The sequence below is a fragment of the Corythoichthys intestinalis genome, chromosome 4 (assembly GCF_030265065.1).
Source record: "Corythoichthys intestinalis isolate RoL2023-P3 chromosome 4, ASM3026506v1, whole genome shotgun sequence".
In the NCBI taxonomy this organism is placed as follows: Eukaryota; Metazoa; Chordata; class Actinopteri; order Syngnathiformes; family Syngnathidae; genus Corythoichthys; species Corythoichthys intestinalis.
The window spans coordinates 24,053,154-24,072,270 of record NC_080398.1 but is presented as its reverse complement, the minus strand read 5'-3'; the positions used below and the strand labels follow the sequence as shown (position 1 = coordinate 24,072,270).

The following is a 19,117-nucleotide window of genomic DNA, read 5'->3' as shown; positions in this document are numbered from 1 at the left end:
TGACAGACTCGCTGGCGTTAGAAGCACATGCATACATCACTAGATGTGAAATGATAGACTGGCCGGCATTAGTCAACAGCCGCCATCTTAAAGCATTAGAATTCTCGGAAAGGCTGTTGTAGCGAACCTTCCACGCGAACCCAATTAACTTTTCTAAACTACTAGCTAAAATACTCCTAAATACTCCTAAATCGGCAAAATCTTAAGATGAATCCATCTTTAAATGATGAAAGTTTTAAAACTTTCACATGTCGAAAGTAAACAGAAGGAAAATTATGGAATAACGAGAGCAATTTTAACAAATTTAACGGTTGATTCACAACAATTAAATGAATGTAATTTAAAGCTGCTGATACAGAATGGGGACTTTAGTATTTTATTTACTGTTTTGAACTGTCAACTTGATACTGAAATAGTAGTTTATTTGAGCCTGAGAGGATCTTTGTTTGATTTTGACATTAAAAGCAGCTTAATAGCTGGGGGCGGGGTGCATTGATAATCGATTTATAATCGAATCGTAGCCTCTGTATCGTAATCCAATCGTTAGGTGCCCCAAGATTCCCACTTCTACTTGTTACATTTAATAAGACATTTTGCTAAACAGAAGTTTGTTTTTACGATTGGAAAGAAAAATCAACAAAAAGATCAGTTGCCTTGATTCAGCCTTTGGGGATTAGTGTCATCTGAATGATTTAGAATCTGCATAGACATGGAAAAAAAACATCATTTTGAGCAAGCACATTGGGTACAATTTGACTTCCCAAAAATCAATCGTTATATTTTTATGCTAATTTAAACAAAAATGGCTTGTGGATTTTAAAATTGCAGTAAGTTTTTTTTTCTTGCATGTCAATTTCTTTCTCCTCAGCTTACTTAAAATGTCATTTCTACTTGCACACAATTATATCACAGTGGCCATATGCTTTGTACAAACGTCATGTAAAATTAACATTGCAGTCGTATCTGTTTCTTTCATATTCATGTCCACCAGTAGGTGAAACCTATGGAAGGCTAAGATTATGTATTCGGTTCTGTCTGTTTGTCTGTTTCTGTTCAAGTTAACTAAAAACATTTAAAGGAATTGCTGTCAAACTTGGAGGAAATAACTGAAATATGAAACAGAAGAGGTGATTGAATTTTGTTGTATTGAGGTCAAAGGTCACTGAGGTCACAAACGGAATTTTGTAATAACTTCAGAATGGATTAGCCTGTCCAACTCAAATATGCAGGATAGATGAAATTTTGGGGCATGAGGGGGTAGAGTTCCCACTCTACCAAATATAGTGATGCTTTGAATTTGGCTGCTTTGGCGGATGTCTGCTCTCTGAGTGCTCCTCTAGTTCATTGCAAGTCAGTATTTGAGAAAGAATGATACTAGCAAATATGTTAACATATCTTTTTTTTTAGAAAAGATCAAAAACAGATCAGGTTTGGATTCCTTACCCCAAAAACTGTTAAAACAGCTGTGTTAGTATATTAAATAGGACTTAGCCAAAATGCTGTTTGTTTAACGTTACAATAAACACTTGGAAAATTATCAACGTAAAATTATTGATGTTATTTATATAGGTATTGTCTTGTAGGTATTATATATTAGGTATTGTGCGGTCATTGCTGGACAAAAACAATAGGCAAAATAACTGTATTTTTGCCTGTCTATCCTTGCAGGGACTGACAAATGCCAAGGCAGCAGAGGTTTTGCTCAGGGATGGCCCCAACGCTCTCACCCCACCTCCCACCACTCCGGAATGGGTCAAATTCTGTCGCCAGCTCTTCGGCGGCTTCTCCATTCTCTTGTGGATCGGCGCCATCCTTTGCTTCCTGGCTTATGCCATCCAGGCCGCCACTGAAGACGACCCTGCCGGAGATAACGTGAGTAACGCGGTATTTGTCTGTCACCTGTGCTAACATTGCTTCTTAGCCTAACGTCTATTATCTGCACTTCTGTATAGTTGTACTTAGGTATCGTGCTCACAGCTGTCGTCATCATTACTGGTTGCTTCTCATATTTCCAAGAGGCCAAGAGCTCCAAAATCATGGAGTCTTTCAAGAACATGGTGCCTCAGGTAATGCGTCGGAAAAGTCTTTAGTCATTATTTTCGCGTTTACGAGCGAGATTCACAAGGTTTTTCAACAACTCATTACAGCAAGCGCTGGTGATCCGAGAGGGTGAGAAGGTACAAATTAACGCAGAAGAAGTGGTGGCCGGAGATTTGATCGAAGTGAAAGGAGGAGACAGGATTCCCGCTGATATCCGAGTCGTTTCAGCACATGGCTGCAAGGTAGAGAAGGTTTTGGTTGGAGGCGATGTCGTTAACAAGACCCAGCTAAGTCCTAATGTTATTTACCTCTTTCACAGGTGGATAACTCCTCCCTGACAGGGGAATCAGAGCCTCAGAGCAGGTCACCTGACTGTACCCATGACAACCCCTTGGAGACCCGAAATGTGGCTTTCTTCTCTACCAATTGCGTGGAAGGTATGTTGGTCTTGACAGCCGCGGTGACTAAATGTGACTTGGCAACATTTATTTTCAAACTGCAGTTGTGCAGAAAACCTGTTTGGATTTATTTAACAGTTCAGATTTCAAAATTAGGGTAGGAGTTTCACACCCTTGACCTGAAGTACGACTTTGTACGGCTTAGGACTGAAAGATTAATCAATTTTACTTCGACATCGCTAATTCAGACACTGCAGTTTTAAAATCACAACAGGGCCACGATATATTTTATGACTCTTTATGACTATCTGTTGTGCTAGAATTTTAGACCGAATACAGTCAACAGCTGTATCATATTTAATCAACTGTTCGCATTTGAAGAAGCAAATTAACTCAAAAAGAGATTGATAGTTTTCAAACAGTTTATTGTACTCTAGGCATAGATTTCAAAATGATATTGACGGGACACTGCGCCACGCCTTCAAGTAGGGCCCCGTTGTCCCACTCTCCGCTTCAGTCGGTCGAGGTCGGTCGCAGTTATTCTCACGCGCATGCAGCGATCCAACGCCGGATTTAGGTTGAAAAAGTACTAACGGTGTACCGCATACAGACAGGAAGGATTGTCTCAGGAGTGATTTGTTCGAGGATTCAAGGTAATTATTATAGTTTTCGTTCCATGCATGCATTTTGAAACGTTGTGAAAAAAATCAATGGGAGAAATTAACCGCTGCGGCATTGGCGTCATAATTCGCAATATTTACGTAGAATAAATGCTAACTGCCCGGTTTTACGTTCATATATATATATATATATATATATATATATATATATATAAAGAATTCAGGAATTTACGCATTTATTCACAAGAATTTTCAACGTAAAAAGTAGGGCTGTCAAAATTATCGCGTTAACGGACGATAGTTCATTTTTTAGATTAATCACGTTAAAATATTTGACCCATTTAACGCACATGCCCTGCTCAAACAGATTAAAATGACAACACAGTGTAATATCCACTTGTTACTTGTGTTTTTTGGTGTTTTGTCGCCCTCTGCTGGCGCTTGGGTGCGACTTACTTTATGGGTTTCAGCACCATGAGCAATGTGTAATTATTGACATCAACAATGGCGAGCTACTAGTTTACTTTTTGAATGAAAATTTTACAAATTTTATTAAAACGAAAACATTAAAGAGGGGTTTTAGTATAAAATTTCTATAACTTGTATTACCATTTATCTTTTAAGAACTACAAGTCTTTCAATTCATGGATCGCTTTAACAGAATGTTAATGCCATCTAGTTGATTTATTGTTATAATAAACAAATACAGTACTTATGTACCGTATGTTGAATGTATACATCCATCTTGTGTCCTATCTTTCCATTACAACAATAATTTACAGAAAAATATGGCATATTTTATAGATGGTTTGAATTACGATTAATTTTTAAGCTGTGATTAACTCGATTAAAAATTTTAATCGTTTGACCGCCCGAGCAAAAAGCTCTTTGTGGTGATAAGGCGGCGCTACAGTGACTTAAAGACTAGCAGCACATTCGACATATTTACGTAAAATAAATGCTAAACTTTTTACAAACTTTACTTTTAACAAACATTCAAGACTGTTTTACGTCCATATCTATAAGGAATTGAGGGATGTACGAATTTATTCACAAGAATTTTCAATGTAAAAAGCTCTTTCTGTTTCCACTTGGTCAGCGTTGACAGAGATAGGCCCCCAATTGATCGGCCCCGTGCCCTGTCAATATCATTATGAAGTCTATGCTTTAGGTGAGGTAAACTGTAAAGCTAAAAACACAAAACAGAGAACTTTATTCATATTGTGCTTGAAATACAAAATATGTTCATTTATTTGAGCGGCCGCTAGTATACAATGAATACATATGATTTATGTACATAACTAGCTGCATTCGGAAAAAACAGTTTAAACATTGGGTTAAATTTTTAATTTTGCATTCAATATAACTTAATTAACATATTAGATTTGTACGTACTGTATGGCATCACTGTTTTTTGGAACCTTTTTTTTTTTTTTTTTTTTTTTAAACCTAAAACGGCTGCATAAAACTTGAGTGTTCGACATTACTACCGTAATTTCCCGAATATAAGGCGCACTTTTTTTCCCCAAAATCAACTTGTAAACTCATGGTGCGCATTATAAACGGGTACATGGATGGAGACAGAAATATATATGCATTACATATATATATAAACCGATTTTTTTTCATTGACACGGCCACGTTGTGTTGAAGAAACGTATGCGGCGACCCGTTGCCGACCATTACGGTACGTGACGTCACCATTTTGTTTCGGTAATACTTCACACTAATCGGCCGAATGATTTCGTCTGTGTTAAATTCTGCTTTTTTCACTCTTCATAAAGCACAGAATTTAGTTTCTTGAACTCATTTGAGTCGACGTTTATTGCAGCTCCACAATTCGGAGCATAACAAATGTAAGGACACACACTTCCTGTGTCCGTCAACTATATCGGTCCCTCGGGAAACTCAAACCCAAATAACAATAGTTCAGTAGTTTTACCGTATCAATCCATGGAAGAAACATTTATTCATCATGAGGAAACGAGCAAGTTATACAGCAGCCTTTAAAAGAAAAGTCACATCCGTTTTGTTTTCTCCTAGATTCTGGTAAGTTGGAGAAGTTGTCAAATCATATTATTACCATAAATATTGTCAGTTTACGGTAATGTTTTGAACTACCAATGTGCTATGCTTGTGCTGTGTTTCACCAGTCAGTAAAATGACATCTCTGTATCTGTACACGAGCTCTGTTTTCTTGTATTCTTCTATTTATTGGTGCTAAAATTAGGGTGCGCGTTATAAACGGGTACAATAATTTTCCCCAAATTTTACAAGTAAATTTGGGGTGCGCATTATACACGGGTGCGCCTTATATTCGGGAAATTACGGTAGTCATCGCTTATGATGTTTTTAAGGGATAATGTAATTCTATTGTTTTATTTGTTCTTATGACTATATGAATTTTTGCACTGAAACTTAAGTTGAAAAAAATAGTCAATCGAATCAAGATCGTGGCAACGGCCAGAAAAATCACTATTCTTTTTTTCTAAAATCGTTCAACGCTAGTATGTAATATAAATGCAGTTTTTAAAATTTTACCAGCTGAATCTAAACTGTGTGTGTCAAAACCAGGCACGGCACGTGGCATTGTCATTTGCACTGGCGACCGCACTGTCATGGGACGCATCGCTACCCTGACGTCCGGCCTAGAGACGGGCAAGACCCCCATCGCCAAAGAGATTGAGCACTTCATCCACATCATTACCGGTGTTGCCGTCTTTCTTGGTGTCACCTTCTTCATCCTGGCCCTCATCCTGGGCTACACCTGGCTGGAGGCTGTTATCTTCCTCATTGGCATCATCGTGGCTAACGTACCTGAAGGCCTGTTGGCCACTGTCACTGTAAGTGGGATTCATTCTGCATTAATGCCTGATTTTTAAACATAAAAGACAATTATAACACGATGTACTTTCAGGTCTGTCTGACGCTAACCGCCAAGCGTATGGCAAAGAAGAACTGCCTGGTGAAGAACTTGGAGGCCGTGGAAACGCTCGGCTCCACCTCCACCATCTGCTCTGACAAGACAGGCACCCTGACCCAGAACAGGATGACCGTGGCCCACATGTGGTTCGACAACCAGATCCACGAGGCCGACACCACCGAGGATCAGTCTGGTGAGTAAAGAGACGGTCAAAGGTGGGCATGAATGCAAATACGCAGCTGCTCTGTTTGAGTTATAGACCAAAGTTTCCACGGAAGACAAAGATCGAGAAATGATAGAGCCCCAACTAAAGATAACCTCGAGCACATGACAAACTTACTCATTGACGGCGATAGAAATCCAGTCCATTTTAATGCTTGTTGGGGAGCACTTCCAGGTCAAATGGATTGGATGTCTAACGCCAACAATGGCACTAAAAAATACTAAATCTTTTTTTTTTTATTTTTTTATTTTTTATTTTATAAAGTCGCCCAACAGTGTACTAGTACTGGGGGTGTGACAAAATATCTAAATGGTAATATATCGTGATACTTTGTATCCCAAAAGGTTATCGATACAACATATTGGCCCGAATATAAGACGGCCCTGATTATAAGACGACCCCCTCTTTTTCAAGACTAGAGTGTGAAAAAAGACTTTTTGAACACCAAATTAATTTTTATACAGAAAATAATTACAGTACATCTGAAATACATTATTATAACAATATATTTGAGAGAAAAAGCATGGTATTTTGCCTCATTTAAATTTTAATATCTGAACATTTAAATATGTAAACTACAGTGCAATCACATTCGTAAATGAATGGCTTCTGGTTTTTGAAATGTAAATAAACCAATCTATTGTGATAAAACAACAAAATTGCAATAACTGCATTAACCATCAAAGTGAAGTCTAACTGTAACTGTAGTCTTGAAACAAAGCTGACTAAGGAAAAACATTGCAATAAAATAATGCAAACTGGTTAAACTTGAGAGTAGCTGAGATTTGCTATGACAGAACATCGCTTCAATGACATCTGGTGCCATCTAGCGTAGTGAATGGGTATAATGTTTAGACCGCGAATATAAGACGACCCCCACTTTTTCAGTCTTATTTCAATGCAAAAAACACAGTCTTATATTCGGGCCAATACGGTACTCCTGCCAAGAATCGAGATATCGTTTTGAAAAGGTGTCAGTGTTTAAAAAAATAAGGAATCAACAAGTTGCTACCAAATTCTTCCACCATAATAGAGTCTCAGTTAACTCTAAGGCTGCATTGACGGTGCTTGACGCCCAATCCATTTAGACCGGGAATGTTCGTTCATTTGAAACCAGAGCATTCACAGTTGTTCTGTGTGATTTTCAGGGCATTTACAGGTCACTTGCTGTTCATTTTAGGACATTTACAGGTAATTTCCTGTTGAGTTTGAGTAACTGCCTATTCATTTGGGTGATCCTGTTCTGTAACTCAAAATAAAATGGAAGTGACCCATAAAATACCTCCAAATCAAAAGGAAGTAACTGAAAATCAACAGGTAAATGACCTTAAATTGCCCAAAATTACCTCATTGCCTGGCATTGGCTGTCACTGACGTCTGCTAGTGATAAACTCATTCCAATTCACAGCAGAATAATGTTTTTCTGTTAATTAGTTGTTTGTAGAGTATCCTACAATGATTTCCTGACCAATATATCGCCATATCATCAGATCATCGTCATCGTGAGCTTTGTATCGCAAATCGTATCTTATCGTGAGGTAACAAGAGGTTCCCACTCCTAACTAGTACAGTGTGTGTTTGAGCTCCATATTTTTCTCAGTAACAGCTGTGAAGTTCCCCTGCAAATATTTGTTTCGCCAATAAGGGGAGCTCTTGTCTCACTAAGGTTAATTGAAAATTGACATGATATGCAACTTATTTTCTTTCATGCGTGCATTGTTTTTGTTTTCCTGTCATCGTTGTGCAATTCTTGGGACTATATTGTTAATAATAATTTGTTTACAAATTAAATTAAACTGGTGATATTTATAAGTTTATTGGCAGTAGGCACACACCCAATCAGGTCGCTTTCTGTTTTCTACTAAGGAAATAGAGTGCGATGCAGCAAGCATAAGCAGCTCGACCTCGTCTTTTGTTGAAATTGAGCTCTAAATCAGCTTCATAAGTCATATTGACTTACCTGTTTGTTCACTAGCAGGCCAAGGTGTTCTGTGGTGTGTCTATGGTAGTGCTGCAAGGATTAATCGATTAACTCGAGTATTCAATTGGAAAAAAATATTCGAATTCAATTTTGTTGCTTCGAGTATTCGTTTAATTAATGTGGCATTGTAATGGTTTATTTTGAAAGTGTTTGCATTTCATTTTATTAATTTGGGTGGATACACTGCCCTATGGTCTGCCTCATTTCACATGGCTGAATCCAGCTGCTCCGTGTTAAGACCAACATAAGCTAAGTTTTTGTTTGAGCTAATGTTTTTTAATGCATTCGTTATTTAGTTTATAGGTATAATGCGTGAACCATTTTTTAAGAACATTGTAAAAAAAAAAAAAAAAAGAAATGTTAGCATTTTATAGCATTTAAGCTAGCGGACTTTTGCTATGTAAGTTAGCCAATTGTTCTTTTGTTGTACTTAGAGCCTTATTTATAATTTCTTTGCACCGTTTGAGGCTCAGGTATTTTAATTTTTTATGTTCCTTATCCGATTACTCGATTATTCAAACTAACTAGTTCATCGATTAATCAACTACTAAAATAATCGATAGCTGCAGCCCTTGTCTATGGTTTAAAAGTAAAACTACAGTAAAGATCAATTAAATAAGAACTCTTGTGTCACCACTTGTCGGCAAGGCGGCATATTCAGTGTACTTTGTTAAAGGGTTAATTCCGATTTACGCGGAAATTTGGGTTAATCACCAGCGTAGGAACGAAACTTGTTGGTAACCCAGGGACTACCTGTATAGATATATATTGAACCCTTTTAATTTTGTTTTTTAAAAAAAAAAGGGGTAGCGCCCTCTGTTGACCAGCCACGACGGGTTAGATTGGTTAATTCTGAACACATATTCTCATTTATAAGAGACTGTGCACATTAGTGCACCTTTTAAATTTTAGTTTACCTTCTCAAAATAGATCAATCTTTTTCCAGTTGAGTTGTATAGTTTATAGAGTAAATCACATTAATGGTGTAAAAAGTGCATTTTTCACAATAAATCGCATTTGCTCATGGGTGTGTAGACTTAAATCCACAGTACCTGTAAAAACAAAGATTAATTATTAGGATAGCCTCTAATAATGAATGAAGAGGGATTACAAAAATAATAGTGAGTTATGAGATTTGTGATTTTTTTTTTTGTTTGTTTTTAGTCTCAAGAATTGTTTACATGAAAAGGTTTTTAAGATCACAAGAGGGGGGAAATTCCACGCAGATTTGTTATGTTAGCTTCCTGGGGAATTAAATTTTTATTGCATTTTTGGGGGGGGCATTTTGATCATTAAAATTCATTTTAATCTTGGAAAAGTTACGAGACACATCATCCATCCATCGGTTTTCTTTAAGGCTTGTTATCATCAGGGTTGCGAATAATGTGGACCCAATTGGCACACAGAGACAATGTCTATTGTACACTGAAATAAAAGCAGAACCATTATGAATTCTAAACATCACTTAATGGAACCATCATCATCACAATGAAACTATGCATAATTACAGTATAACCATGAATACGCACTGAAGAGGTAGCCATTTGTAAAAGTGCCTCTTTTCTCTCTCTCCAGGCGCCTCGTTCGACAAGAGCTCTGTGACGTGGCAATCTCTGGCCCGCATCGCCGCTCTGTGCAACCGCGCTCAGTTCAAGGCGGGACAGGATTCGGTGGCCATCCTGAAGCGCGACGTGGCGGGAGACGCCTCCGAATCGGCCCTGCTCAAGTGTATCGAGCTGTCCTGCGGTTCAGTCAGGATGATGCGCGACAAGAACAAAAAAGTGGCCGAGATCCCCTTTAATTCCACAAACAAATACCAAGTAAGTAACCACTAAAGACTTGAATACAGTGGTACTTCGCTTCGACATCTGGCCCTTTTGACATCGGACGTAAAATTGGACTCAACATATGACGACATGATCGAAATACGACGATTTATGACAGAGTTGCAATTTCATTGTTTTTCCGCAAGACAGACGCGTGGTGGATTTTCTTGTGATAGAAATTATCATGGGTCCCAGGAAGGTTAGTGCAGATGGGGGGAAAAAGGAAAAAGGTGACACTCACCGTTAAAATTAAGAAGGAAATGATAGAAAAATATGAGCGTGGTGTGCGCGTCAGTGAACTAGCTCGACAATACGGCCTAAATATGTCTACGATCTCGAAGATGACTGTCATTATTATTATTGTAACATTGAGAAGGCGGTTGCCAGCTTCTTCAGGTTTTTAATCATTTATTTCAGATTACAACATGGCTACTTGAAGAGAAAGTTGAGGCTTCCCACTCTAACGCACCTCTCGCGTCAGTCACATGGTGCGTTCAGGAACAGCTAGCAAAACACAACGGCCACATTAGAACCCGATTCATTACATTGTTATTATCAATATATTATTATTCCGATTTGTATTTATATATTATTTGTTTTGTTATGTGTAATTTATATTTGTAATTGTACCTGCAGTATTTATTAAGGATTTACCTGAGGTTTTTGGGCCGTGGAACGAATTAATCGAATTACAACATATTGTTATGGGAAAATCCGCTTGACATACGACCATTTCGACTTACAAACTAGGTCCTGGAACGAATTAAATTCGTATGTAGAGGTACCACTGTATACGCATGTAGACGCTGTCGTTTCAAACTTTAAAGTTAACCTTCACTACCTTTTTAGCTATCCGTGCACGAAACTGAGGACCCCAATGACAACCGCTACTTGCTGGTGATGAAGGGAGCTCCCGAAAGGATCCTGGATCGCTGCTCCACCATCCTACTGCAGGGCAAAGAGCAGCCCATGGATGAGGAGATGAAGGAAGCCTTCCAGAACGCCTACATGGAGCTGGGAGGACTAGGAGAAAGAGTGTTAGGTAAGGATGTACAATGGCAAACAAGCTTCGTTGTTTTTTTCACTCAAGTGAGTTACTTTAGGAATTAATATTTAAGGCGTTGGAACATTAGGAAGTTTGTTGACGTGTTTCCTTAATTTGAGTGTTGTAACTGTCAGAGTTACTGTGTTGTTAACGTAATAACAGTACATTTTTACAGTAGATCTGAATCGTCTATCACAATCAACGGCAGCTAATGAGTTAATCATGATTATTTATTATATTGGTCAGGAGCATTTGTCTGTGAGGAATGTTATTTCAATTTTGGTTATATAATGTAAAAAAAATGATAACTGAAATATATTAACCAAAAAAAGCACAGAAATGTTACATAGTTGAAGCAAAATATTCAAAATCAATACGAACATCTTATACTTGAAATACTAAATTCTCAATCAGCACTATAGAAATGCAACGTTTTTCGCAATTATATGCACAGACACAGTTTTGCATTACTCCCAAACTAAGAGGTTATTCAGAACCATTGTATGTTCAGACCATGCAAACTGCAGCGTTGTCTAATTTTAGTGCTGTGATTATCAGAGCCAGGATAACACCCTGCCAGGGGCGTAATACTTTAAAAAGGCCTAAATCTGGATGGACAGACTCGTTAAAAAGTTCCCGGAAATGTACTCCCTAATTTAACAGGGCAAAAAGACAACCAATTGAGTTTATAGCCCTTACTTTTGAGTGGTCCCACTCCCGAAATGTCGCAGACTAGACTATGAGATTTTGACGATAACCTTAAGCAAAAATACTGCGGTTTCACGGTATCACATTATTGCAATTATAGCTCTAAAATGTGTTATTTTGTGACGTATGGGTTAAAAACAAAAGAGAAAGAGAGCGCGTGTGTATGACTTGTATAATTATTTCCACATTATATACACACACACACACCCTCTCAGCACAGAAAGTCACCGGAGGAAAAAAAGACCACAGGCTGAAAAGATTTACAATGGCAGAAGACGTTTGTAAAGTTGGCTAATTGTACACAGGAAACTAGTTAGCTGTCTTGGCATGCTAACTAGCCACGTTATCTGCCTCGTTAACAAGCTTACGTTATAGTATTTGTTTTACCATCGCTAAACCCACTAAACACGCTGGACTGAACTCTCGTAGCTGTTGGGAAATGTTTATGACAGCATTTACTTATCTTTAATTTTGTGTAAAGTGACAGATGATGGCCACGTAAATGTGAAATCATGTGGAAGTCGTACTGTCCTTCCTCCTCTAAGCCGCGGCTGTATGTTTCCATTCGGTAGCCGAAGTACTCCCATACTAGCGACTTTGTCTTTTTTGAGGGGGGAAAAAGCTCAGGTGTAGTGTCACCGACGGAAACAGGACATAGCAAAAACCGGAGGGGGAGGGGTGAGCGCTGCCGCTCCAAGCCACGGATTTCTGGCTGCATTTTATTATTTTCACAGGCAAATCTCTCAGGAATATATATTTATAGTTTGTACCTTTCCGACATCCTTCAGGATTTTGCCACTTAATGCTACCAGAGGACCAGTACCCAAAAGGCTTTGCTTTTGACACCGATGACGTCAACTTCCAGACAGACAACCTTTGCTTCGTGGGTCTCATGTCCATGATCGACCCACCCCGAGCCGCTGTGCCCGACGCCGTGGGCAAGTGCCGATCCGCCGGTATCAAGGTAGGTTCTCTCTCCCACGTAATCAAAGTCTAAATTTGTCACACGTGTTTCTTGAAGGTACAGTGTCTGTTCTCTCGTTTTTAGGTCATTATGGTCACTGGAGATCATCCAATCACTGCCAAGGCCATCGCCAAGGGAGTGGGCATCATCTCTGAGGGCAACGAGACGGTGGAGGACATCGCAGCTCGTCTCAACATTCCCGTCAGTCAAGTCAACCCCAGGTACGTCTCTTGTAAACTCTCACTTTTATAGTATTTGAAAGACCCCTAACAGGGTTTTGGTCTTTTTTTAGGGATGCCAAGGCTTGCGTTATCCATGGCACTGACTTGAAGGATCTCTCTCAGGATCAGATGGATGATATTTTGAGGAATCACACTGAGATTGTCTTTGCTAGAACCTCCCCTCAGCAAAAACTGATCATTGTCGAGGGCTGCCAGAGACAGGTATACCATTTTCATTATTTAAGCAGTTTTGATTTTCTTGGTTGTTTAATGTCACACTTCATGTTATATGAAAAAAGTAGAATTTGATGAAAAGTTTTTTTCAATAAAAAATAACATTTCCATCATATTAAAATGACAGTGAAAGAGTTGGAGAGCTATAGTAAGAAATTATAAAATATGGCAAAAAGCTGTTCGGTGGGAAGTTTCATTACATTTGCATTATCACACGAAAATGGTTGAACAAAGAAAGTGCGGTGGGTACGGAAAATCCACCTTGAATTTCATTTGAAGGACTTCATGCAGTATTTGAATGAGACAGCAGATGGCGGCAGAGATCCAACAAAGAAATCCTCTCATTTCTGGCTGCTCTCTCAGGGTGCTATTGTAGCTGTGACTGGCGATGGTGTGAATGACTCTCCCGCCCTGAAGAAGGCCGACATCGGCGTGGCCATGGGAATTTCAGGTTCCGACGTGTCCAAGCAAGCCGCTGACATGATCTTGCTGGATGACAACTTCGCATCCATTGTCACTGGTGTGGAAGAAGGTGAGATCTGACAAGTTCGCCATCTCTCATTTCCTCCTATGCTTTCTTCTTACAATCATGACTTTTTTCAGGCCGCCTGATTTTTGATAATTTGAAGAAGTCCATCGCATATACTCTGACAAGTAACATTCCAGAGATCACGCCCTTCCTCCTCTTCATCATTGTCAACATTCCCCTACCACTGGGCACGATCACCATCCTCTGCATTGACCTGGGAACCGACATGGTGAGTGCCCACTGCCTTTTAACACATTGGCGGCCATTGACGAATGTGAATGTGCCAACTGCTAATGTCGACACAGGTGCCCGCTATCTCACTGGCCTACGAAGCGGCTGAGAGCGACATCATGAAGCGTCAGCCCAGGAACCCGTTCAGGGACAAGCTGGTGAACGAGCGTCTCATCAGCATCGCCTACGGACAAATCGGTGGGTGGATAGTGATCTTATTTGCATTTGCGCCAAGGAGGGAAGCTGAGCATTTCGTCTGGTTTGCGGTTTCTTCAGGTATGATCCAGGCCCTGGGTGGTTTCTTCTCCTACTTTGTCATCTTGGCCGAAAATGGTTTCCTGCCCAGTCGGCTGGTGGGCATTCGTTTGGATTGGGATGACCGTGCCTGCAATGACTTGGAGGACACCTACGGACAACAATGGGTGCAGTAAAATTTACAAATGGGGCACCTTTGTGGGGTGGCGCGGCTCAGTGGTGGAGTAGGCGTTTCAAAACACTGAGGTTGCGGGTTCGATTCACCACCCTAGTAACCTAAGTATCCTATAGGTAGATCCTGAACCCCATCGGTGGGTAAATTAGGATATAATGTCAAAGCACTTTGAATGCCTTCATAGGTGGAAAGGCGCTATACAAGTGTAACTCCATTTACCAAATATTTGTTAAAGCAACACTATGTAACTTTACAACCAGTGAACTAGTTGAATGACACTTCTTTTATATCTTGAGGAGTCTGTGTCGCTTTCACCGGCACTAATTAACTGGCAGGAACCCTGCCACACACAAAAAAAAAACTACAAATATGCTACTTCCCCCTTTCCCCATTCACTATAAAGACCGAAGTCGATGCTAACGCTTTCACGCGAATTCTGCGAAAATGGCAGAGCAACAGATGTAAAAAGTTTTGTCAGAGAAGGAAAGAGAAAGGGCGGCCACTAGGAGTGGGAACCTCAGGGCACCTCACGATACGATACGATTTGCGATATAAGGCTTGCGATAATGATTATCCCACAATATCACGATACAGCAATTATCGATATATTGGTCAGAAATTTGATACATGATATTGTACAATACAACTATTGAAATGAAAAAAAAAAGGAGATATTTCAAAATAGAAAAAAATATTCTTTAAGTCATTTATTAAACAGTGACACCTTTTCTGTGCAACGTTGCTGTAAAATAGAAATCTACTGCAAATTGTGTACCTGTACATATAGAGGAAACAAACCACAACCACTGATATCTCTTGGAGATATCATGATGAATGGCACCCTTAATTTCTTTAGTTTTAAATCTTTTTTAAAAAATTAACAGTGCGGTAGGTGTCAGTCAGCAGTTGAGCTTGGAGTGGGGCAATGATAAAATTGGTGGGTCTTTTCTTCGTATATGACCTTTGTTGCCAAAAGCATTGGTTTGAGCACTTCCACCATCTGCTTCAGCATTTGAGATGTTGGACTCGGTCGGTCACATTCTTCCTCACCTTAAAAACAAAAAAATAAAACAAAAAATATTAGCTACTTCATAGCTTTTGAGTTGAAACCCTGATTTTTTTGTGTTGGAAGTATTGAGTTAATTAAAAAAATGGAATGTATAGAAATTAAAAATGCAATAATTACCTACTTTTAATGTGTAGGCTACATTAATTATCATGCACATCACCTTAGATATCTTGGAAGCTATTCAAGCCATTTTTATAGCTTATTGTATCAAAATGGCAGTAATAACAGTTTGTGTAGTAAACTAGATGGAAAGTGGCTCTCAAATAATATCAAATAAATCAGTAAATTCATGTAGGCTTGTTCGATATTCATTTTCATCCAGTTTAGGGTCCTGGTTTATTTTATATCATTCAACACCAAATGTCATCAAAATAATACATCTAAATTAAAAAATCAATTACATTGCAAAACTTTCTTACCTCAAGTGATGAAAGCGAAGCAGTTAAGAAATCCGGTGTCCACTTCGTCACCAGCTGCCAGTGAACCTTATTTTTGCTAGACAATTTTTTCATACAGCAAAGTTCTTGTTCACCTTACTTCCTTTCTTGTTAGTGTAAAATCTAAAGTGTGTCCACATGTGTGATTTGTTTTTCTCACTTTGTCCTCCACCGTGCTCACGAAGCTTTTTTTCCCAACCCACTTGGAGCTTCCTCTCTTCTTCTCTAGAGACTTGTGTGCACTTTACCTCAACCGCCACTCTTGAGCGCCCCTAGTGGACCGCCAAGGAATTGCTCAACAAACATTGAGCAGTTTACAGCATCCATACTCCATTGTATGTATGTATATGTCAAATAAAAGTAGCGATACTTGGCGGGAGCATATCGATAACCGATCGGGTTGCAAAATATCGCGATATATCGCTGTATCGAGATATTGTCACACTCTTGGCGGCCACTAGGATGTACAGAATAAACATTGGCCTGGTGTTCCATTCCTTTCCACGCGGTGAGACGTCCAACACAATGCTCAGTGCGCTTGCGCAAGCATCCACACCCATTAGCACATCGGTTAAAAGCGGCGAGTTCTCACTATTTTCGTTTTTTATTACCTTTTCATTGCCTCAAAAATACTTTTTGCATGTATTTCCCTCTCATATTTTTAACCATTGTGTTTTCGTGTGGTAGTTTTAAAGCAGAGTGTTGATCCATTGACCAAATCAGTCACGTAGTGTATTTAAATCGTCCTTTTTTTTTATATAACTACATTTAAGTATTTTCTTCAGGCATTTTTAGTACGTTCTGCCTGTATGCATCCAAACAAAACAAGTTGAAAGGTAGAACTTCGGGTGCCGATGTAGGACATTTTGGCAGACCACAGGGTTTCACTCGTTGGCGGGACGAGTTCGGGTGGGGTCGGGTGTAGTTGGCCACACTAAGCCACACAGTTGCTAACCGTCATATGCCATTGTTTAGCCACAACTGGATTTATTACCTAATTACTTTTCATCCCTCACACAGCCGCTGGAAACAAAAATGTTGTGAAATCCATTTGCAGGCGACTATCATGATTTTACGACACTATGCGGATGTGCGCAGGTCCTCATTCAAAACCCAGCACTGGTCGTCATGGGAAACGCAGACTTCCTTAGGGCAAAACACTACCGCTTTTGTCCACCAGTGTCTCTAAAATCGACTGAAAAGTTACCAAGTGTTGCTTTAAATTGATTTGGTGAAAAATAAAATGAGGGGAAAAAGGACAAAATATTTGAAGAATACATAAACATCGGATGAAATACACTAACATTAGCCAACCAGCCTGTATATAAAGGCTTTTTTTAAAATATAGTACAAAAGTACTAGGGGAAAAATGTTATGCGGGAGGAGAAAAACCTTAAGTATTAGAAAGTATTACACAAATGGAGCTTCTTTTTTTCTAATTGTGGACAAAAAAAACGGAAACAATCAGGACATATTTGAAAAATATAAAATGACACAAATATTAGATGAGAAATACACAAACAATATTAACATGTTAGGGAAAAATCTTTATTTATTTAAGCCGCAGCTGTCCTCACTGTATTATGGGATATTTACACCAAAAGATATTAACCGGAAACACTTTTTGACAGCGACATCATAAGACGTAAGACCGTCATAATTATGACATGACACTTGCTACGTTTACATGGAGCCAAATATTCCAATTACAATCGGAATATTTGTTCAAACCGAATAATTGTGTTCCATATAAACACCTCATTCGGAATGAACAGGCCCAAACCGAATGGAATTTCATTCCGATTCACAGGGGTGGAATATTCCTTTTCCCAAACCGATTTTAAGTGAAATATATCATGTAAACAGGGAAGCGGAATGGTGTCTGGTTGCGTTCTTTCTGCGCATGCTCCGTACTGACTTGCAACATGGCTTCCAAGCACACGCACAGCGCACCCACACAACTTTTTAAATGAACGGCATATCATTCTGAAGTTTTGTTTCCACTCGAAAAGTTAAAACAGCAGCTGATCTGACGATCGATCTCCATGTTTTGCAAGGTGACGCTTTGTTTTGATTAATCTGTGCATGTCAGACGGCAGTTGTCAAACGTCCTTTCGGAATAAAGGCAGTCACATGTAAACGCTGGATCGGAATAGATGAAGTGACATGTAAACAGCTGATGTGAAATTTCCATTCGGAATGATTTGAATCGGTATGAATTAAAGTCAGCATGTAAACGTGGCTACTGTCATGAGCATTAATAAATAAGCGATAGACCGATTATCGGCGCCGATATTTGGAAATTTGACGTATATCGGTATAGGTCTTTTTTTTAGTCCAACTGGATTAAAACTCAAATACATCAACAAATAAGCCGCACTGGACTATAAGCCGCAGGGTTCAAAATGAGGGGGAGAAAGTAGCGGCTTATAGTCCGAAAATCACGGTATTGTTTATTTTTCCTTTTTTTGGGGGCGAAATTCAAATTTTTGTCCGACTGCGTGTTTTCCTGTTCAGACGTACGAGCAGAGGAAGATTGTGGAGTTCACATGCCACACGGCCTTCTTTGTCAGCATCGTGGTGGTGCAGTGGGCCGATGTCATCATCTGCAAGACCAGACGCAACTCCGTCTTCCAGCAGGGCATGAAGTAAGTAGTCGCCAACGCTACCTCACTGCATCGGGTATAGCCCTCTAAATCTTCGGTGGTCTTTATCCTACCAGGAACAAGATCTTGATCTTCGGCCTGTTTGAGGAGACGGCCCTGGCTGCCTTCCTGTCCTACTGCCCCGGGATGGATGTGGCCCTCAGGATGTACCCCCTCAAGTGAGACACTTTTCTCTATAAATAAACTTGAGAATGCCGCTCGTGTGCAAGCAAAATTACTTCATAAGTTGCCACTGGGACGTTAAACTGTGTTTGCGCGTGTGTGTGTATATATAGGCCTTCCTGGTGGTTCTGCGCCTTCCCCTACAGTTTCCTCATCTTTGTTTATGATGAAATCCGAAAGCTTCTCATCCGCCGGAACCCTGGAGGTCACTTGAATTTTACTTACTATTAATCTACTCTATAAACCTAACTTTTAAATATTTTTATTTGAATGTTAATTGTTAAAATAATAATTGCTGTTTTATTCTTAGTTTTTTTTAAATGACTTTGTAATTTTTATTTTATTATTTCTTTTACTGTCATTAATTACCTAAAGTATTTTTATTTCCAGTATTTACTACTTAATGCTTA

At 39.2% G+C, this 19,117-nt stretch overlaps 1 protein-coding gene across 2 annotated transcripts in view; it reads left to right on the top strand.

Annotated features, from left to right (window-relative positions):
* Positions 1 to 19,117, top strand: part of atp1a3b (ATPase Na+/K+ transporting subunit alpha 3b) — a 52,631-nt gene that overhangs the window by 31,830 nt on the left and 1,684 nt on the right. For both annotated transcript variants that reach the window (XM_057833308.1, XM_057833307.1), the window contains exons 4-21: positions 1,669 to 1,872; positions 1,953 to 2,066; positions 2,148 to 2,282; positions 2,360 to 2,477; positions 5,633 to 5,901; positions 5,976 to 6,174; positions 9,761 to 10,005; positions 10,861 to 11,053; positions 12,553 to 12,728; positions 12,813 to 12,949; positions 13,021 to 13,171; positions 13,547 to 13,715; positions 13,787 to 13,941; positions 14,018 to 14,141; positions 14,220 to 14,365; positions 18,397 to 18,527; positions 18,602 to 18,703; positions 18,821 to 18,912. In XM_057833308.1, coding sequence (XP_057689291.1) covers positions 1,669 to 1,872; positions 1,953 to 2,066; positions 2,148 to 2,282; positions 2,360 to 2,477; positions 5,633 to 5,901; positions 5,976 to 6,174; positions 9,761 to 10,005; positions 10,861 to 11,053; positions 12,553 to 12,728; positions 12,813 to 12,949; positions 13,021 to 13,171; positions 13,547 to 13,715; positions 13,787 to 13,941; positions 14,018 to 14,141; positions 14,220 to 14,365; positions 18,397 to 18,527; positions 18,602 to 18,703; positions 18,821 to 18,912 — 2,860 coding nt within the window. The remainder of the gene's footprint in view (positions 1 to 1,668; positions 1,873 to 1,952; positions 2,067 to 2,147; positions 2,283 to 2,359; positions 2,478 to 5,632; positions 5,902 to 5,975; positions 6,175 to 9,760; positions 10,006 to 10,860; positions 11,054 to 12,552; positions 12,729 to 12,812; positions 12,950 to 13,020; positions 13,172 to 13,546; positions 13,716 to 13,786; positions 13,942 to 14,017; positions 14,142 to 14,219; positions 14,366 to 18,396; positions 18,528 to 18,601; positions 18,704 to 18,820; positions 18,913 to 19,117) is intronic.